Raw genomic sequence first — 20,814 nt, 5'->3', positions numbered from 1 at the left:
GAAGCCCCATGGTGAGCTGTTCCCAGGTCTGCCTGGGATCCGGACTTTGCTCTCCCTTCCGTTGAGTATACCAATACCAATCTGAGAAACAGTATTTGTTGTGAGCCATCCCAGTTCTGCCCGGGCAGCGGGCACCGGCGCATGCTCCCTTCGAAGTGACTATGCCGAGAGAGGAAGTCTCTGTGGTGAGCCGCGCCCTGGTCAGCCCGGGTGGAGGGCACTGGTGGAAGCAACAGTCTACTGAGCATGCCAAAAAGGAAGTCTCTGTGGTGAGCCGCGCCCTGGTGAGCCCGGGTGGAGGGCACTGGTGGAAGCAACAGTCTACTGAGCATGCCAAAAAGGAAGTCTCCGTGGTGAGCCGCGCGAGTCCACCCAGGCTCCTTTCTCCACCCAAAGCTCCCTTCCCAGTGAGTATGCCGCATGGGAAATCTCTGTGGTGACACTTGTCCAGGTATACCCTGTCACCAGGCTCCTGCGGTTGCTCCCTGAGTAAGTAGGCAGAGACACAGTTTCCATAGTTAGCCATGCCCGGCTCTCCCTGGCCTCCTTGATCAGGCCACTACCCCTTCCGTTGACTATACCGATACCAACCTGAGAAGTCGTATTTGTTGTGAAGTGTCCTCATATCTGCCCAGGCTGCGGACACCAGCGTGTGCTCCCTTCCCAGTGAGTACGTCCAGAGAGGAAGTCTCTGTGGTGAGCCAAGCCCGGTCTGCCTGGGCTCAATGATCCAGTCATGCTTCCTTCCGTTGACTATACAGAAACCGATCCGAAAAATCATATTTGTTGTGAGTCGTGCCCGGGTTTACACGGGTTGCAGGCACCTAGGCATGCCCCTTTCCGAGTGACTGTACAGAGACAGGAAGTCACTGTAGTGAGCCTTGCCTGGTCCACCTGCGCTCCATACTCCGGTCAATGCTTCCTTCCGTTGACTATACCGATACCGATCCGAAAAATCGTATTTGTTGTGAGCTGTCCCAGTTCTGCCCGGGCTGCCTGGAGCGGCGCATGCTCCCTTCGGAGTGAGAATGCCTAGAGAGGAAGTCTCGGAGGTGAGCCCTGCGCGAATCTGCACAGACTCCTTTCTCCACCCAATGCTCACTTCTGAGTGAGTATAACGATCCGAGTATACCGATACCGATCCGAGTATACCGATACCGATCCGAAAAATCGTATTTGTTGTGAGCCGGCCCCGGTGCTGCCAGGGCTGCGGGCCCCGGCGCATGCTCCCTTCCGAGTGAGTATGCCGAGAGAGGAAGTCTCCGTGGTGAGCCGTGCCGGTCTGCCAGGGCGCCGGGCTTTGGGTTCGCTTTCCTTGAGTATACCGATACCGATCCGAAAAATCGTATTTGTTGTGAGCCGCCCTGGTGTTGTCCGGGCTGCGAGCACAGGCGCATGCTCCCTTCCCAGTGAGAATGCCCAGAGAGGAAGTCTCGGAGGTGAGCCCTGCGCGAATCTGCACAGACTCCTTTCTCCACCCAATGCTCACTTCTGAGTGAGTATAACGATCCGAGTATACCGATACCGATCCGAGTATACCGATACCGATCAGAAAAATCGTATTTGTTGTGAGTCGTGCCCGGGTTTACACGGGTTGCAGGCACCTAGGCATGCCCCTTTCTAGTGAGTATGCCGAGAGAGGAAGTCCCTGTGGTGAGCCGCGCCTGGTCTGCAAGGGCGTCGGGTTTTGGGTTCGTTTTCCGTGGACTATACCGATACCGATCCGAAAAATCGTATTTGTTGTGAGCCGGCCCCGGTGCTGCCAGGGCTGCGGGCACCGGCGCATGCTCCCTTCCGAGTGAGTATGCTGAGAGAGGAAGTCTCTGTGGTGAGCCGCGCCCGGATTAGCCCGGGTGGAGGGCACTGGTGCATGTAACACTCTGCTCCGTATGCCAAAAATGAAGTCTCCGTGCTGAGCCGCGCGCGAATATATCCAGGCTCCTTTCTCCAGCCAATGCTTCCTTGGGGTGAATATAATGATCCGGGAAGCTCCATGGTGAGCCGTTCCCAGGTCTGCCAGGGCGCCGGGCTTTGGGCTCGCTTTCCTTGAGTATACCGATACCGATCTGAAAAATCGTATTTGTTGTGAGTCGTGCCCGGGTTTACACGGGTTGCAGGCACCTAGGCATGCCCCTTTCTAGTGAGTATGCAGAGAGAGGCAGTCCCTGTGGTGAGCCGCGCCTGGTCTGCAAGGGCGTCGGGTTTTGGGTTCGTTTTCCGTGGACTATACCGATACCGATCTGAAAAATCGTATTTGTTGTGAGCCGGCCCCGGTGCTGCCAGGGCTGCGGGCCCCGGCGCATGCTCCCTTCCGAGTGAGTATGCCGAGAGAGGAAGTCTCCGTGGTGAGCCGTGCCGGTCTGCCAGGGCGCCGGGCTTTGGGTTCGCTTTCTTTGAGTATACCGATACCGATCCGAAAAATCGTATTTGTTGTGAGCCGGCCCCGGTGCTGCCAGGGCTGCGGGCACCGGCGCATGCTCCCTTCCGAGTGAGTATGCCGAGAGAGGAAGTCTCCGTGGTGAGCCGTGCCCGGTCTGCCAGGGCGCCGGGCTTTGGGTTCGCTTTCCTTGAGTATACCGATACCGATCCGAAAAATCGTATTTGTTGTGAGCCGCCCTGGTGTTGTCCGGGCTGCGAGCACAGGCGCATGCTCCCTTCCCAGTGAGAATGCCCAGAGAGGAAGTCTCGGAGGTGAGCCCTGCGCGAATCTGCACAGACTCCTTTCTCCACCCAATGCTCACTTCTGAGTGAGTATAACGATCCGAGTATACCGATACCGATCCGAGTATACCGATACCGATCCGAAAAATCGTATTTGTTGTGAGTCGTGCCCGGGTTTACACGGGTTGCAGGCACCTAGGCATGCCCCTTTCTAGTGAGTATGCCGAGAGAGGCAGTCCCTGTGGTGAGCCGCGCCTGGTCTGCAAGGGCGTCGGGTTTTGGGTTCGTTTTCCGTGGACTATACCGATACCGATCCTAAAAATCGTATTTGTTGTGAGCCGGCCCCGGTGCTGCCAGGGCTGCGGGCCCCGGCGCATGCTCCCTTCCGAGTGAGTATGCCGAGAGAGGAAGTCTCCGTGGTGAGCCGTGCCCGGTCTGCCAGGGCGCCGGGCTTTGGGCTCGCTTTCCTTCGATGTACCGATACCGATCTGAAAAATCGTATTTGTTGTGAGCCGTGCCCGGGTTTACACGGGTTGCAGGCACCTAGGCATGCCCCTTTCCAAGTGAGTATGCAGACAGAGGAGGTCTCTGTGGTGAACCTTGCCCGGTCTGCCTGGCCTTCATTCTCGGTCAATGCTTCCTTCCGTTGACTATACCGATACCGATCCGAAAAATCGTATTTGTTGTGAGCCGGCCCCGGTGCTGCCCGTGTTGCGGGCTCCTGCGCAAGCTCCCTTCCGAGTGAGTATGCTGAGAGAGGAAGTCTTGGTGGTGAGCCGTGCCGGTCTGCCAGGGCTCCAGGTTCGGGTCAAGCTTCCTCCCGTTGACTATACCGATACCGATCCGAAAAATCGTATTTGTTGTGAGCCGGCCCCGGTGTTGTCCGGGCTCCGAGCACCTGCGCCTGCTCCCTTCCGAGTGAGTATGCCAAGTGAGGAGGTCTCGGAGGTGAGCCCTGCGCGAATCTGCACAGACTCCTTTCTCCACCCAATGCTCACTTCTGAGTGAGTATAACGATCCGAGTATACCGATACCGATCCGAGTATACCGATACCAATTCGAAAAATCGCATTTGTTGTGAGCCGTGCCCGGGTTTACACGGGTTGCAGGCACCTAGGCATGACCCTTTCTAGTGAGTATGCCGAGAGAGGAAGTCCCTGTGGTGAGCCGCGCCTGGTCTGCAAGGGCGTCGGGTTTTGGGTTCGTTTTCCGTGGACTATACCGATACCGATCCTAAAAATCGTATTTGTTGTGAGCCGGCCCCGGTGCTGCCAGAGCTGCGGGCACCGGCGCATGCTCCCTTCCGAGTGAGTATGCTGAGAGAGGAAGTCTCTGTGGTGAGCCGCGCCCGGATTAGCCCGGGTGGAGGGCACTGGTGCATGTAACACTCTGCTCAGTATGCCAAAAATGAAGTCTCCGTGCTGAGCCGCGCTCGAATATATCCAGGCTCCTTTCTCCAGCCAATGCTTCCTTGGGGTGAATATAATGATCCGGGAAGCTCCATGGTGAGCCGTTCCCAGGTCTGCCAGGGCGCCGGGCTTTGGGCTCGCTTTCCTTGAGTATACCGATACCGATCTGAAAAATCGTATTTGTTGTGAGTCGTGCCCGGGTTTACACGGGTTGCAGGCACCTAGGCATGCCCCTTTCTAGTGAGTATGCAGAGAGAGGCAGTCCCTGTGGTGAGCCGCGCCTGGTCTGCAAGGGCGTCGGGTTTTGGGTTCGTTTTCCGTGGACTATACCGATACCGATCCTAAAAATCGTATTTGTTGTGAGCCGGCCCCGGTGCTGCCAGGGCTGCGGGCCCCGGCGCATGCTCCCTTCCGAGTGAGTATGCCGAGAGAGGAAGTCTCCGTGGTGAGCCGTGCCCGGTCTGCCAGGGCGCCGGGCTTTGGGTTCGCTTTCCTTGAGTATACCGATACCGATCCGAAAAATCGTATTTGTTGTGAGCCGCCCTGCTGTTGTCCGGGCTGCGAGCACCGGCGCATGCTCCCTTCCCAGTGAGAATGCCCAGAGAGGAAGTCTCGGAGGTGAGCCCTGCCCGAATCTGCACGGACTCCTTTCTCCACCCAATGCTCACTTCTGAGTGAGTATAACGATCCGAGTATACCGATACCGATCCGAGTATACCGATACCGATCCGAAAAATCGTATTTGTTGTGAGTCGTGCCCGGGTTTACACGGGATGCAGGCACCTAGGCATGCCCCTTTCTAGTGAGTATGCAGAGAGAGGCAGTCCCTGTGGTGAGCCGCGCCTGGTCTGCAAGGGCGTCGGGTTTTGGGTTCGTTTTCCGTGGACTATACCGATACAGATCCGAAAAATCATATTTGTTGTGAGCCGGCTCCGCTGCTGTCTAGGCTGCGGGCCCCGGCGCCTGCTCCCTTCCGAGTGAGTATGCCGAGAGAGGAAGTCTCCGTGGTGAGCCGTGCCGGTCTGCCAGGGCGCCGGGCTTTGTGCTCGCTTTCCTTGGATGTACCGATACCGATCCGAAAATTCGCATTTGTTGTGAGCCGTGCCCGGGTTTACACGGGTTGCAGGCACCTAGGCATGCCCCTTTCCAAGTGAGTGGTGAACCTTGCCCGGTCTGCCTGGCCTTCATTCTCTGGTCAATGCTTCCTTCCGTTGACTATACCGATACCGATCCTAAAAATCGTATTTTTTGTGAGCCGGCCCCGGTGCTGCCCGTGTTGCGGGCTCTGCGCAAGCTCCCTTCCGAGTGAGTATGCTGAGAGAGGAAGTCTTGGTGGTGAGCCATTCCCGGTCTGCCTGGGCTCCATGTTCCGGTCAAAGCTTCCTCCCGTTGACTATACCGATACCGATCCGAAAAATCGTATTTGTTGTGAGCCGGCCCCGGTGCTGCCAGAGCTGCGGGCACCGGCGCATGCTCCCTTCCGAGTGAGTATGCTGAGAGAGGAAGTCTCTGTGGTGAGCCGCGCCCGGATTAGCCCGGGTGGAGGGCACTGGTGCATGTAACACTCTGCTCAGTATGCCAAAAATGAAGTCTCCGTGCTGAGCCGCGCTGGAATATATCCAGGCTCCTTTCTCCAGCCAATGCTTCCTTGGGGTGAATATAATGATCCGGGAAGCTCCATGGTGAGCCGTTCCCAGGTCTGCCAGGGCGCCGGGCTTTGGGCTCGCTTTCCTTGAGTATACCGATACCGATCTGAAAAATCGTATTTGTTGTGAGTCGTGCCCGGGTTTACACGGGTTGCAGGCACCTAGGCATGACCCTTTCTAGTGAGTATGCCGAGAGACGAAGTCCCTGTGGTGAGCCGCGCCTGGTCTGCCAGGGCGTCGGGTTTTGGGTTCGTTTTCCGTGGACTATACCGATACCGATCCGAAAAATCGTATTTGTTGTGAGCCGGCCCCGGTGCTGCCAGGGCTGCGGGCACCGGCGCATGCTCCCTTTCGAGTGAGTATGCCGAGAGAGGAAGTCTCCGTGGTGAGCCATGCCCGGTTGGCCTGGGCTCCATGCTCCGGTAAATGCTTCCTTCCGTTGACTATACCGATACCGATCCGAAAAATCGTATTTGTTGTGAGCCGTGCCCGGGTTTACACGGGTTGCAGGCACCTAGGCATGCCCCTTTCCAAGTGAGTATGCAGACAGAGGAGGTCTCTGTGGTGAACCTTGCCCGGTCTGCCTGGCCTTCATTCTCCGGTGAATGCTTCCTTCCGTTGACTATACCGATACCGATCCGAAAAATCGTATTTGTTGTGAGCCGGCGCCGGTGCTGCCCGGGCTGCGGGCTCTGCGCAAGCTCCCTTCCGAGTGAGTATGCTGAGAGAGGAAGTCTCCGTGGTGAGCCGTGCCCAGTCTGCCAGGGCGCCGGGCTTTGGGCTCGCTTTCCTTGAGTATATCGATACCGATCCTAAAAATCGTATTTGTTGTGAGCCGGCCCCGGTGTTGTCCGGGCTGCGAGCACCGGCGCCTGCTCCGTTCAGAGTGAGAATGCCCAGAGAGGAAGTCTCGGAGGTGAGCCCTGCGCGAATCTGCACAGACTCCTTTCTCCAGCCAATGCTCACTTCTGAGTGAGTATAACGATCCGAGTATACCGATACCGATCTGAAAAATCGTATTTGTTGTGAGCCGTGCCCGGGTTTACACGGGTTGCAGGCACCTAGGCATGACCCTTTCTAGTGAGTATGCAGAGATAGGAAGTCTCTGTGGTGAGCTGTGCCCGGGTCAGCCCGGGTAGCGGGCACTGGTGGATGCACCCTTCTGCTGAGATGCGAAAAATGAAGTCTCCGTGCTGAGCCTCGCGCGAATATATCCAGGCTCCTTTCTCCAGCCAATGCTTCCTTGAGGTGAGTATAATGATCCGGGAAGCTCCATGGTGAGCCGTTCCCAGGTCTGCCAGGCTCCGGGCTTTGGGCTCGCTTTCCTTGAGTATACCGATACCGATCTGAAAAATCGTATTTGTTGTGAACTGTCCCAGTTCTGCCCGGCCAGCGAGCAGCAGCGCATGCTCCCTTCCGAGTGAGTATGCCTAGAGAGGAAGTCTCCGTGGTGAGTCTTTCCAGGGTCTACCCTGGCACCGGACTCCAGCCAATGCTCCCTTCGGGTGAGTATAATGATCCGGGAAGCTCCATGGTGAGCCGTTCCCTGGTCTGCCAGCGCGCCGGGCTTTGGGCTCGCTTTCCTTGAGTATACCGATACCGGTCCGAAAATTCGTATTTGTTGTGAGCCGTGCCCGGGTTTACACGGGTTGCAGGCACCTAGGCATGCCTCTTTCCGTGTGAGTATAGTGAGACAGGATGTCTCCGTGGTGAGCCGTGCCCGGTCTGCCTGGGCTCCTTGCTCAGGTCTAGGCTCCCTTCGGTTTACTCTACCGACATGGATGCCAGAAATGGTATTGTAGTGAGCCGGCCCCTGTTCTCTCGGGCTCTTGACTCTGGCCAATATTTCCTATGGGGTTAGTAATCCGAAACGGATCTCGAGAGGCAAATCGTATTTGTGGTTAATCGTGCCCGCGGTTGTGTTTGCGGTTAGCATGTCTAGAAAGGAAGTATCACTTCTCACCACCGTAAGCCCGACATATAAATATCACCGGGCAGCGCACCAGAGAGTTCACTTCTGCTCTCTGCCTGCCTGCCGGATTCCCCGTCCTGTCCAGTTCGCCGTCGGCCTCCCTGCAGCTGCCTGCGACTCGGAAGCGGCTCCGCACGGCGAGCAGCAGCGGTGTTGGCCGAGAGCAGCTAGGAGTGAGCGGTTGTGCCTGGAAGACCCCGATCTACGGCTGCCCTCCTGTCTGCGCTGGTGAGTTGGGCAGGAGCTGGAATCAGTGCAAGCGGAGGGGTCAAGTGCTGGGATGAGACTTACAGGCAGAATGAGCTGGGAAGGGCTCAAAGTTTTAAGAAGGGCAGTTTAGTTTTTGGAGGGTTTTTGTTTGTTTGTTTGTTTTCTATTTTAAGCTACAACTCCACAGTGCACTGGGGGGCTCCACGCCGCTCCCTGCCACTTTCCCGCCCAACTGGTGAGCGGCTCCCCGTCGCTTCCCGGGACACGCACAGGCTTACCGGGACACGGACAGTTTACCGGTCGGCACGGGCTTACCGCTGCTCCTAGCCCGACACGGCACGGCTACGGACACGCACGGTTACCGCGACAGGGCTTACCGCGACAGGCAGGGCTTACGTGCCTAGCCGACACAGCACGGGTTTACCGACAGCAGGGCGCAACAGGGCAAGGGCTTACCGCGACAGGGCAGGGGCTTACCGCGACAGGGCAAGGGTTTACCGCGACAGGGCAAGGGCTTACCGCTGCTCCCCGCCAGACACGGCAGGGGCTTACGGCTGCTTTGCACCGGACGCGGCACGCACTTACCGCAACAGGGCACAGAGTTACCGCGACTCGGCACGAGCTTACCGCTGCTTTCCGCCGGAAAAGGCACAGGCTTACCGCGACAGGGCACAGTTACCACGACTCGGCACGGGCTTACCGCCGTTCCCCGCTGGAGCAGGACGGGCTCCCCGCAGCCTCCCCACACCTTCCCCGCACCCTCCCCGCAGGACCCGAGATGGGCTCCCCGCCTCAACGCTGGAAGGGGGATGGGCTCACTCTGTGGCAGAATCTACAGAGTGAAAAGGAGGATATAAATTTCGAGGCATCTTCCATTACTTTCCCAGGCCATAAGCAGGATTAGCCAATTCTGACAGTGAGCAGCCAGCACCCCCCAACACACACCATGTTTTAAAGCATTTTTTTTTTTTTTTAATGCTGACTAAGAGTGTGAACCACTGTGTCTGGCTTTCCTTCTCTACACCGTGATCCCTAAATCCACACTCCTCTGGAGGAAATACTGAGGACAGCATCAAGTTACAAGGAAAATAACACTACGGTTATTCACTTATTATGAGTCTCACTATTTGTTTTCCTTAAATGTTTATTTATTTATTTTTATTGCAAATTCAGACAGGAGGAGAGACAGAGAGGAAAAGCTTCCCTCTGATGACTCACTCCCCAAGTGGCTGCAACAGCCTGTGCTGCGCTGATCTGAAGCCAGGAGCCAGGAACTTCCTCCAGGTCTCCCACAGGGGCATGGGGTCCCAAGGCTTTGGGCCGTCCTCCACAATCAGGGAGCTGAATGAGAAGTAGGGTTGTCAGGATTAGATCCGGTGCCCATATGTTATCCTGGCGCATGCAAGGCAGGGACTTGTGTTCCTAGGCCACTGCACCACACCCAGTTGCATCATTAATTCAGCTTTTTTAAAAAAAAATAACAATAAAACAAAGAAGCATCCACTTTTATTGGAAAGGAAGACCCATAAAAGAATGAGGGACAAAGAGAAACATCTGTCTGCTGGTTCACTCCCCATGTGCAGCAATCTCTGGAGCTGAGTTGAGTCTAAATCAGGAGCCAGAAGCTTCCGGGTCTCCTGTAAGCATATAGGATCCCAAGGCTTTGGGTCATTTTCTGCTGCTTCCCCAGGCTGTGTGATGTGGATGGTCTCTTCCTCGGGTCCTGTGAGGAGAGTCCAAGGGGTACTGTGGCTTCTGACCCCAACAGCCCTGCTCCTGGACTAGGGAATGTGAACTGAGCCCTGCTCCTGTCCTACAGGATGACTGCAAGGTAGACGGGAGCCTGTCGTCTGCAGAGTTGAGTCCAGGGTGTTGGGGTGCAGGAAGGTCCTGTTGCTTGTAACCACCTGCGGGGGCCAGGGAGAGCCTGACCTGCACTAGCTTGTGCACTTTTGGGAAGGGGGCAGGAAGCCTCTGAGAGAGGCCCATGGAGAGCAGGGAAAGGGAAGCAGACTCATATTCGTCACCAGAATGAACCTGCAGCTCCATGCAATATTCCTGTGACAGCAGATTCCTTCCAGAGCAGCATTTCCTCGGGCCGTCCTGGAAGCTGCAGAAGTCTTGGGTGTGCAGCTGATCAGCCACTCTTCCTCCTTGTGCCGCGAAGAGGGGACGGCTTCTTGCACTGCTCAGTCATGGTGCTTCGGGAATTCATCAAGCTCCTTCTTTGCGTTCTGCTCTCTCTTCCCCTTGCGGCACATGCAGGTAAGTATATGACCCAAGGGAATTTTCACCTTGGTTGTGTGTGCAACCCTGTCTTCAGCCCCCTCTGGGTCCAGCTCAGTAGCTTTGCAAGCCAGGGGAGCCAGAAAGGAGAAGAAGGGAGCTCTCTTCAGAGTGTCTGGGAGTGAAAGCAGCAAGGACCACAGGTCTTGTTCCAAGGTCAGGGTGGCGCCTGAGCAGCCTAGGTCCTGGGGCAGAGCATGCAGCTGGAGCAGTGGTCAGAGCAGGTGGGTGAGAGATGCTTAGCAGGGAGTGGGAGAGGAGAGAGATTAGAGGGAGAGGAGAGGTGAAGGGGGGAGGTGAAAGGAAAGGAGTCAGACGGGGGAGAGTGAGAAGGTGGGAGAAGGAGAGGAAGGGGAAGAGGAGGGAAAGTTGGGAAGAAGGGCCCTGAGCTGGTAATAGGGAAGGGATGAGGAGGGGAGGAAGGGGGAGGGCAGGTAGAGGGAGAAAGGCAGGGGAGAGGGAAAGCAGGAGAGTGAGGGAAGAGGAGGGAGGGAGAGAGGAGTGAGAGGGAGACTGAGAGGAGGGAGAGTTATAAGGAGATGGAGACAAGGGCAAGGAGACAGACAGAGCAAGAACAAGATGAGAGAGGCCCAGGGAGGGCAGGGAAAGGGAGAAAGGCAGGGGAGAGGGAAAGCAGGGGGAGTGAGGGAAGAAGAGGGAGAGAGAGAGGCCAACAGTGGCCAGGGTAGGAGCAGGCCCAAGCCAAGAGCCTGGAGTATTGTAGGGTTTTCCACATGGATGGCTACCTGCTGCCTCCCAGAAAGCTAGAATGAGTAGCAGAGCCTGGTCTCAACCCAGGCACTCTGATGTGGGATACGGGCAGCCCAAGCCAAGGCTTGAGCACTGCCTCAGACACCCACTTCTCTGCACTTTCCTTTTTGCCATGTAGCTCCCCCAACAGATGGTCTTATGTCCTCTGGGAAAGGCCACCGGAAGCTATGCACTTGCTGTGGGCCATGGGTCATTTGGAAAAGAGCCTAGTTTTTCTGCTTAGGGGGTCTGGCTCAGAGGGGTGGCCAAAATTGGAAATGGGACAGAGATTCCAACATTCTTGTTGGAGTGGCTGCATCAGCCTCCTGACCGCCTGTGCTTTCTCTTTGTGGACCTTGTTGTTATTCAGATCAGGCACTATCCAGGTTGTCTGCACATCTGGCTGGCCTGTAGGATCCCCGTGCTCTGAATTTCACAGGCTCAGATCTTTGTGTACAGGGCCGGGCAGACATGGTGCCTTTCCCAGAAATGCAATCATGATGTCTTCCCAGTTCTGCACCTGTACTTAGCATCCCTTGTATTGAGATTTTTCACTCCATTATCACGTTGGGGTCATCTTCCACAGTGCCCAACCCCAGGCTTGAGCAGGAGCTGTGACTGTGCCTCTGATGATGGAAGAGCTCCTCTCTGTTCATTGGTGAACAGGCTTCTTCCACACCTTCCGGAGGCACAGAGAGCACTGGATCTTTTCCTGAATCTTCATTTTATCTCCACCCTGGGATGTTTTGTGTTCCCACCCTATTCCATATCCATGGAAGTTGTGAGTTTTGTAGTGCATGTTGTGCGGGCTCATCAGCCCTGTTGCCTGTTGTGCTGTCCCAACCCTGTCCCATGGTGATCAGCACCCTCAAGGAAGCCCCCGTGCACTGTCCCATCACCCTGCCATCCATGTGAGCAGATTTTCTGCCATCCACGCCTGGCACTGCCCTAGCAGGCTCATGCACGGGTTGGTGGGCAGAGTGGAGGTGAGGCAATATGGGGAGTAAGATCCTCCAGAGGCAGAAGGAGATGCAGAGGTGAGCCCAGGAAAGTGCTCTCAAGTTCCCTTACCCTTGAGAAGGATGTTCCTGCTGGCACAGAGCCTGTGCCTGGGTGACACTCACCTGTGTTATTCTTTCACAGACACTCACAGTCTGAGCTATAACTTCAGCATCACTGCTCAGCCCAAGCCTCAACAGCCATGGCGTGAAATTCAAGGGCAAATGGATCAGATGGTGTTTCTCTCCTTTTGCTGTGGTGGTGAGGTGAACCCTGTGGGAACCCTGGGAAGGAAGCTCAACAGCACAAAGACCTGGGAGCCACAGATTGAAATGCTGAAAGATGTTACTGAGGAACTTCGGAACAAGCTGCTGGACCCTAAGCCAGAGATCTTCCCAACCAGCGGTAAGTGTGAAAAGGCACCCTGAGGAGGGCATAGCCTATAAACATGGGTATTTTATTGTGTATAGATCAAAGCAACATTTTTGCTAGCCAGGGATAAGGGCAGGGTAAGAAGCACAGAGCATGCCAGGAAACACCAGAGGGACAGAAGCAGTGGATAGCAGGTGGGACGAAGTATTTGTCAAGACTGATGTTGGCCCATCTCTTCCCAATGGGGACAGATGTCCCCACCCTGCAGGGCATGATGCGCTGTGAAAACGAAGCCAGTGGGAAAACACACATGTCCTGGCAGTTTGGCTTCAATGGACAGATAAACCTGCTCTTCAGCTCAGACAACAGAACGTGGACAGAGCTTCATCCTGGAGCCACATGGCTGAAGACAGCCTTGGAGAATGATGAGCACATGACCACGTTGTTGCAGAAAGTCTCAGCAGGAGACTGTCAGAAGTGGCTTTTGGGTTTCTTGCCATCCAGGAAGGAAATGCTGGGGACCACAGGTAACTAGGAGGAGGGCTGGGAGGGAGAGGTATTCACTAGGGCTGGGATGTGTGTGCTGTGAGTGCGGTTGTGCTGTGTGCTGCATGAGTGTGCTCTGCGTGTGTGTGCATGAAAGTGCAGATACTGTGAGTGTGTATCTGTGAGTGTTTTTGTGTGTGTTATTGTGGCATGTGCATGTGTGTGTACATGAGGGTGTAGGCCTGTGTTCATGTGCATGTCAGTCCCTCCCACTGCCTTTCCTGCCCGCCCCCATACTGTGGCTGCACTTTGTTTCCCGACATTCTGTAACACTCTTCCCTTTCCCCCATCTCAGCTGCTGTTTCTCTGAGATCCTTCAGATTCCCACAACATCAGCTCCTGTGGCCCCTCCCCACCACCATTCCCAGGCTCTGCTCCTCTTGGCTACAGCAGGAAGGACAGTCAGCCTGGTCAGCCCAGCTTCCCTTTCTGGCACATGTTTCCCTGAGGACAGGACCCATCTGCCTCCCTCCTACCCTCGGCCCAGCACATAAGAGAGTGCCAGCTGTGTGCAGGGGAGGCAACTCCTGGGGCTTGGGGTCTGGACAGGGGTTTCCAGTTTTCTGCTTCCATTTCAGCACCATCAACCATGACCCCAAAAGCAGTCCAATCCAAGGACATGGCCATGACCATCAATGGCAGCACCTGGGCCCTTCTCTTCCTTCTCCTTGTCTGCTGCATCCTAACTGGTATGTAAAGGGATCTCTTCTGCGTGGTACACTGAAAGCTACACCAGGAGGGAAGCAAAGAGGGTGATAGAAGAGGGACATCACTGAGCGTCCCCCTATTTCCTGGACTACACCTGTTCAGTCTAGAAATGAGACAAGGAAAATCAGACCACATGTCACTCAACAGCATTCATTCATATGCAAGCTCAGCCTCTGAGTTCTGAGAAGTTCTCGCTGTCACAGGCAAGGCTGGTGTAGGCAAAGGCAGAGAGACCCTTTCCCAAGCTTGGTTTCAGCAACTAGCTCCTAGCATATTAGTGTGAAGAAGGCTTCACCAGTTCAGTCCTGTGTTAGCCAGGAGTCCCGTTTAATAAAGGCTGAGTGGGGCGTGGGATGTGTGTCCCATGGGGCAGGTGGGGCAGCCAGCATCCATAGCAGCTCCACATGATGAGTCAGTGTCACTGCGATGTCATCACCAGTGCATGGCAGGGTGAGCAGGAGAGTAGGCCTTTGCCAACCCAGCTCCTACGGCTTCAGGTCATGCTACATTCCTGTCCTAGCAGGATGTGGCCAGGTTCTCGATACCCTGGCAGCAAAAAACTACAGGAGTCATCGAGGCTAAAATGAACAAACAAGGCTTGTTGTCAGCTAAAGTCCACTCCCTGGAGTAGGAAAGTGGACAGGCTTGGGGAAGAACTTCTGCCCTGGAGACCTGGGGCTGTTGCCTAGCTTTTTTACAAAAAGGTCCTTCCCATCTGGGCTGGCAATCCACAGGTGGGTTGCAGTTATAAAGTTACATGTGACACAAAGCTTCCTCTTGTGGGATATTCAGCACTTGTTAAGATGTGGGAACTCCTGGGAACCCCTGGGAAGCTCCAGGCTGTGCTCATAGTAAGCTGTCTGCCTACACAACCATCTCCAACCCCCTCGTTAGGGAACCTGAACTCCTATGTCCTATCGTGGGAAACATGGGGAGCATCTGTCTTCTGCAACCTCATCAGGCTGAGTAGGGATGTGCACCAAACCTACCGAAGGAGTCAGTTTCCCTGGTAACTGACCCAGAGACCCTGCTGTAGAAGGGCTGGATTTGGGAGAATGAGAGAAATGCTGTAAGGTTTGATCTAAGCATGCATTTTTCTTTCACACTCTCTCTCCCTCTGTCTCTCTCTCCTCTCTCTTTAGCCTGGAAGACCAATTTATTGCACAAGTGCAAAAAGAGAGTAAATGTGAGGAGAAGAGTGATTGCAAAGGAAAGCTCTCAAGAAACTGCACAGCAGCCTTGCCTGACTGGCCCACACCCATTGCAGCTCCCACTTTTGGTGCTAAAGCCTGGGACAAAAGTTGCAGGGAATTTGGCGTGAAACTTGGCAGCAACTGAAGAACATACAGTTCAAAAATCTGTTATTTTAAAAGGTGGTAGAGTTCTAGTTCATACGATATTACGATATTATTATGCGCGACCTGGTTCTTTACACTGAGCTGAAAACCCCAGACACAACGAGGTATCTTAGGAGATTTATGCCAGCGGGGCAGGAACAGGGTGGAGGTGGTGGATATCAGAAAAAGGGGGAAAAGTGGAAGGGGAAGAGGAGAAGGGAGGCCTAAAGGAGAAAAGAGGGGAAGAGAGAGAGACAGAGAGACAGAGAGACAAGAGAGCCACACCTTGGAGCCCAATTTGTCTGCAAGGTGTTGTGGGGCAGGGATTGGGAGGGATCCAGGGCAGGCCCCAGGGAATTGGTGCCTGCAGGTGAATGCCTGGGGATGATTGGTGAGTGGGTGGGGTTGGGCAAGGGGCTGGAAGATTGGGGGTGGGATTCTCAGGTGGAATGCCGGGTTACATCTGATTGGTGGTTGGCTAGACCAGTGCGAATTTCCTGAGCTGTGAGGAAGAGAAAATGGTGCCAGGTTCAGGGTAGGATATTCAAATAATTCCTTACATTCCTCCCTTTTGTTATATATAAAGGAAGAGGGGCATTGTTCTCTATGGCTTCTAGGAGCTGTTTTGTCTTGGCAGTGGTTGCAGCCTGGTGGGAGGAATGAGAGATGGAGGTATGCTTCTAGTCCTGCAAAAGAAACTGGTTAATGCTTTGATTAGAAAAACATTTTACATTTCAGTGGATGGGAATGGAGGAAGGGTTATTAAGAGTCCTTTTGAAAAGCTGGCTTGAGTTCATTTTCTCTTAGCCAGGCCTTCTTGTACTGGATTCTTCATTACTCCTGAATGGTCAATGCAGACAGGGGAGCTTCACCAGGAACCAGAGGCCCTGACTGCCTATCATCCTATCTAACTCCTCACATTTCCAAATAGAGGAGTGAACAGGGATAAGGGGGCGATGACCGCTCTAGCTTCTTCGAGCTGAAAGGGGGCGTTGTTGAGTAACTGCAACAGTAGGGGGTTCTAGAGGTTCCGTCTGGACACTGCTTCCTCTGTCCTAGCTAGCCTGGGCTTATTCCCTCTCCTACAATGACCATCAGGGTCTCTCAGGAGCCCCAAGTTAGCTTAGGTGACAGACTAATCTAGAAGCTCAGAAAAGAAGCTTTTCTAGAGAAAAATTAGTTAACCTGGAACTGTTCAGCCTGCATCAACGACAAGGTTCCTGATAGACATGTTTGCCATCTCCCTCTTCAGTTTTTGCTAGACTTCACTGAAGTAGGATACCCTCACTGCCCTGAGGCAGATTTCAAGTCTTCTTAGCTCATCTACTTAAGATTCTTGTGTTCTTCAATTGCCAGTGTATAGCTTGTTAGCCTATAAGTTAGTAAATTGCTTGCCTCTGTAAAATCGTGTTGGAAGACTATAAACTGCTGGGTTATTGTAAATGAAAACTAGTTAAATCTTGTGCCATCTACAGTGTGACTAGCAGGTCTTGTAACAAAATGTTTTGAGTGCTGTGCTTTATGTTCTAGGCTAGATGTTTTCCTGAAACTCTTAGGGCTTGCGACGATTGGTAAAGTATAATTTTTTTAGAAAATCTAGCACTTGCCTGTTTCCTAGCTAGATTCAAAGTGACTACAGTATTTTCAAAGTTCAAATGCAATAATTCTTAAGGTTAGTCAAGAAGTACGCTTGCATTTACCTGTCCTATGACAGGTTTATATTCTGATGCCACAAACTAATCCTTTCATTATTTCAGATAACAATTTCATACAACCCAAAAGGTTTCATCTGTTCCATTGCATTCATTGGGTATGTTTCAAAATTTGGGACTTGACATAGTTAAGTTAAACTGATCTAAATCTAGTCCATCGTTTTAATCTAATGTAATGTTTACTCTGACAAAGGTTGAACCCTGACAATTCTTTTATATCTAAGTTGAAAGCCCAAGTATTCCAACTGGGTTTCTAACTGAACTCATGACCTGCTAGGCTGGGAAAGATTACAATTATGATATATTTTGTTATCTAGACTTCAACAAAGAGAAGCCTTCAAGTGCCAAGCAGTACTTCAGACATCTGATGACTTCTGCCTTCTACCAGGAACCTCTAGAACCCCCTACTGTTGCAGTTACTCAACAACGCCCCCTTTCAGCTCGAAGAAGCTAGAGCGGTCATCGCCCCCTTATCCCTGTTCACTCCTCTGTTTGGAAATGTGAGGAGTTAGATAGGATGATAGGCAGTCAGGGCCTCTGGTTCCTGGTGAAGCTCCCCTGTCTGCATTGACCATTCAGGAGTAATGAAGAATCCAGTACAAGAAGGCCTGGCTAAGAGAAAATGAACTCAAGCCAGCTTTTCAAAAGGACTCTTAATAACCCTTCCTCCATTCCCATCCACTGAAATGTAAAATGTTTTTCTAATCAAAGCATTAACCAGTTTCTTTTGCAGGACTAGAAGCATACCTCCATCTCTCATTCCTCCCACCAGGCTGCAACCACTGCCAAGACAAAACAGCTCCTAGAAGCCATAGAGAACAATGCCCCTCTTCCTTTATATATAACAAAAGGGAGGAATGTAAGGAATTATTTGAATATCCTACCCTGAACCTGGCACCATTTTCTCTTCCTCACAGCTCAGGAAATTCGCACTGGTCTAGCCAACCACCAATCAGATGTAACCCGGCATTCCACCTGAGAATCCCACCCCCAATCTTCCAGCCCCTTGCCCAACCCCACCCACTCACCAATCATCCCCAGGCATTCACCTGCAGGCACCAATTCCCTGGGGCCTGCCCTGGATCCCTCCCAATCCCTGCCCCACAACACCTTAAATAACTAACACTTACCATTTGCCCCTGCCCGTTGCTAATTGCTGTATTCCTGCTTCTGTAACTTCTGCTTTGCTTGTTCTGCTAAGAGATTGTGTGACACCAGGCCTGGCAATTTAGGGGCAGTTGCCCAGGGACCCTGAGGGGACTATCCTGCCTATGTGACACCTGTCACATCATCCCTATAGAAAGCCCACACCTACCTTTTGAACTAACCAATAGTGTAAAGGTCCCCTACAAATGTAGCATACTGAAAACTAACCCTCTGATTGGCTGATTTTTGTATAAAAACCCTAAAGTTCGGAGGCTAGGAGTCTTCCTTTTCTTCGGACCTCGGGCACCCCTGAATAAACGTTTCTGTCCACCTCTGACTCCTTGTGATTTTTCGGGGAAGCACCCGCAGTAGCAGCAGCAGCAACAGCAGCTGCGGTGGTGACTGTGACCATGACAACCGCGGCAACTACAAAGGGGGGGGGGTCTGTGGCAGACGTGGCAGCAGCAGAAGTCATGGCGGCAGAGAAGGAAGCGAAGGTGCAGGCAGCAGCAGTGACCATGACCGTGACCGCAGCCGTGGAGACTTGCCATTGCTCCAAGCAGTGGACAGTGACGGCCACAGGTCGTCCCCGGCTGTTGAGCTGCAAGAGACGAGAGGCCTGCAGAGCTGCATGCGGACTGGCCTGCTACGGGCTAGTGCCCGCTGAGCTGTTGGCGACCAACTGCAACCTGAAGAGCTGAGACCCCACCCCACCTTCCCACGCTTGCCGCCCACCTGTGGTGCCGGCTGTGCTGAGGCCCAAGAAGCCCCGCCCATTCACAGCTCACCTGCCAGCTGTGCTGTGGTCCAGGAAGCCCTGCTTGTTCGCAGCTCACCTGCTTCCCAGCTTGGGATTATCACTGCCTGGGGGACTGTGGATCCATCCAGCTGCCTGGAAGCCGGCACAACACAATCTCATTTCTTGTCTCACAGGAAAGAAGTTTCATCCTCGGATCACTCTAGTTTGCAAAGCAGGCTTTATTTAAGCAAAGGGAAGAGGCTGCTGTCCCAACAGCAGGAGGGGACTCCAAGAGAAGAAAGACTGAAGTAATGGTGGAAAGGGAGGGGCTTCACATGAATCACTCCAAGGGCAGAAAGAAAAAACTTATTCACAACGGGCTGTGAGCTCTGCCACCTGGGCCAGAAAGTAAAGGGTGACCCTGTGGTTTCCTTCTCTAATCCTGAGTAGAAGCGGAAAACCAAGGCACCATTCCTTTGAGAGTGACCCCGAGATGAGATTGGTATGAGCCCAGTCTCCTTGCTCTAAGAGATGGAGATCAATATCTTGATTCCAGGAAGGCTGCCTCCTGGAATTTGCTGCATCTCTAGTGGTCTTGACGTTCCTAGCTGTACTCTCTTTGCTCTTATCTTTATGACTGGAATAATACTATTTATGTGCGGCAAAGGCTCAATGTTCCTTTATAGTTCTATGAAGCCTTCTGACAGGAGACTGGACAAGGGTAGCAAGCAGTCTGAGATAAAAACTATCAAGTTACTAGCTTTAATGAACCTATTTAGGACTATTTTTGAGAATTCCTAAAAAGAAGATTATAGTAAAAATCTATAGCTTAAAAAGCCATACAGGAAGAAAAACTAGAAATATAGGCAAGTTAATATTAAAACCAGTTTAAGGCACAAAACACAATGAGGGCTAACTACTTAATGGTTAAAACTGCAACTGGGCCCCGGCGCGGTGGCGCAAGTGGTTAAAGGTCCTCGCCTTGCACGCCCGGGATACCATATGGGCGCCGGTTCTAATCCCGGCAGCCCCGCTTCCCTTCCAGCTCCCTGCCTGTGGCCCGGGAAGGCAGTCGAGGACGGCCCAAAGCTTTGGGAACCTGCACCCGCGTGGGAGACCCGGAAGAGGCTCCTGGCTTCGGATCGGCATAGTATCGGCCCGTTGCGCTCACTTGGGGAGTGAATCATCGGACGGAAGATCTTCCTCTCTGTCTCTCCTCTCTGTATATCCGCCTTTCCAATGAAAAAACAATAAAAATAAATCTTTAAAAAAAAAAACAAAACAAAACTGCAACTGGTGCCAAACTGCGTCCACAAGAAATAGCAACTATAGGCTGTCACCAGGCTATTAGAGAACAATCTTTACTCAACACACCTGCTTACCTCCCTGGAAATGTAACCACATGTATAAACAAAGAAAACGTTCTTTTGCAATAATCTATTGTATATAAGCTGATGCCTTGCTTTTGCAAAATGCACTCAGATACAACTTCCTTGAGTTGTCGTGTCTATTTGTCACTCGCCGAATCCTTGCCCACTGTTCCCGGGGTCCTGTTCCCGTCGGACTGATTGCTCCCGGCCAAGCAGGTCCGTCGCATGGTAGGAGTGGCATCAGAGCAAACTTATTGATCAATCACTTCTACATCTAAAAGTAAGAATGTCAATATAAAATATTCCCCTGTTTCTGTCGTTGTGCCAACAGTCCCTGGAAGGATGAGATTCTGCCAACAGTTTTGAGAGAGGAGTTAGACTGGAGAGTAGTCATTTAGAGTATTCTGGGTCCCTAAGTCATCATTTTTTTCTCAAATATAAAAGGGTATTTTCCCCACCATGTCTTGGATTCACCAGAGCACGGCTCTCCTGAGACAAGTGCATATTTTAACATACCAGGAACATGTTTCCCCAAGAGACAACGGTGACATTAACATACCAGCTCCCCACCTGAAGTGCCAGCCCCATTCTGTCTCTGGCCATTGCCCACAGGGAGGGTCTCAGACTGGTCTCTTTATCATTAGAAAGGGACCAAGGAAGTTGGCTGGTGACACCTTTCTGGGCCTTTTGTCCCAAGGCCAGGCACCATGGAAGCCAGGAATTCTCCTTGTTTATGGAGAATCATCTTTGAAGTAAACCTTTGAAAGATGCTTTGCCCACCATTAATATGGGGTTTTTATCCACATTTCCTCCTGCCACTATGGCAGGAGGTACCGATTCTTTCTGTCTCAAAGCCCCCTCCCATCACTAAGACCGGAGCCTCCTTTCTCAGCTTTTCCAATAAATCTTGCTTTAAAACGAAACTGTGTCCGCACGAAAATTCTTTCCTGC

General features: G+C 53.0%; 1 protein-coding gene and 2 long non-coding RNA genes across 6 annotated transcripts; all 3 read left to right on the top strand.

Moving 5' to 3' along the window:
- The first annotated feature begins 1,274 nt into the window (after positions 1-1,274).
- LOC121146182 lies at positions 1,275-2,659 on the top strand. Its single transcript, XR_005882156.1, has 2 exons — positions 1,275-2,089; positions 2,612-2,659. It is a non-coding gene; the product is annotated as an uncharacterized LOC121146182 (long non-coding RNA).
- A 2,827-nt stretch (positions 2,660-5,486) lies between these two features.
- LOC121146180 lies at positions 5,487-6,971 on the top strand. Its single transcript, XR_005882154.1, has 2 exons — positions 5,487-5,845; positions 6,552-6,971. It is a non-coding gene; the product is annotated as an uncharacterized LOC121146180 (long non-coding RNA).
- A 250-nt stretch (positions 6,972-7,221) lies between these two features.
- On the top strand, positions 7,222-14,972 carry LOC121146177 (UL16-binding protein 1-like). 4 transcript variants are annotated; one of them, XM_040965507.1, is made up of 6 exons: positions 7,222-7,916; positions 9,969-10,163; positions 12,078-12,338; positions 12,557-12,832; positions 13,430-13,540; positions 14,702-14,972. In XM_040965507.1, the coding sequence occupies exons 2-6, from the start codon at positions 10,094-10,096 to the stop codon at positions 14,878-14,880; spliced, it is 897 nt and encodes a 298-aa protein (XP_040821441.1). In that variant the 5' UTR covers positions 7,222-7,916; positions 9,969-10,093; the 3' UTR covers positions 14,881-14,972. The 4 variants fall into 4 exon arrangements, with proteins under 4 accessions (XP_040821441.1, XP_040821444.1, XP_040821442.1 ...); XM_040965510.1 differs by having other exon boundaries at positions 9,966-10,163; XM_040965508.1 differs by having other exon boundaries at positions 9,929-10,163.
- Positions 14,973-20,814: the final 5,842 nt, after the last annotated feature.

The sequence above is a fragment of the Ochotona curzoniae genome, unplaced genomic scaffold (genome assembly GCF_017591425.1).
Source record: "Ochotona curzoniae isolate NIBS_2020 unplaced genomic scaffold, NIBS_Ocur_1.0 scaffold_3890, whole genome shotgun sequence".
Taxonomy (NCBI): Eukaryota; Metazoa; Chordata; class Mammalia; order Lagomorpha; family Ochotonidae; genus Ochotona; species Ochotona curzoniae.
Note: the sequence above shows the minus strand (reverse complement) of the source record. Positions and strands in the feature narration are given on the sequence as shown.

What these genes read in the sequence shown, in the direction of transcription:
- LOC121146177 (XM_040965507.1), top strand. Translation starts at nt 10,094, where the DNA reads ATGGTGCTTCGGGAATTCATCAAGCTCCTTCTTTGCGTTCTGCTCTCT. An exon ending in TCCCCTTGCGGCACATGCAG is followed by an intron (nt 10,164 to 12,077) that starts GTAAGTATATGA and finishes ATTCTTTCACAG; the next exon opens with ACACTCACAGTCTGAGCTAT. An exon ending in TGTCTGCTGCATCCTAACTG is followed by an intron (nt 13,541 to 14,701) that starts GTATGTAAAGGG and finishes CTCTCTCTTTAG; the next exon opens with CCTGGAAGACCAATTTATTG.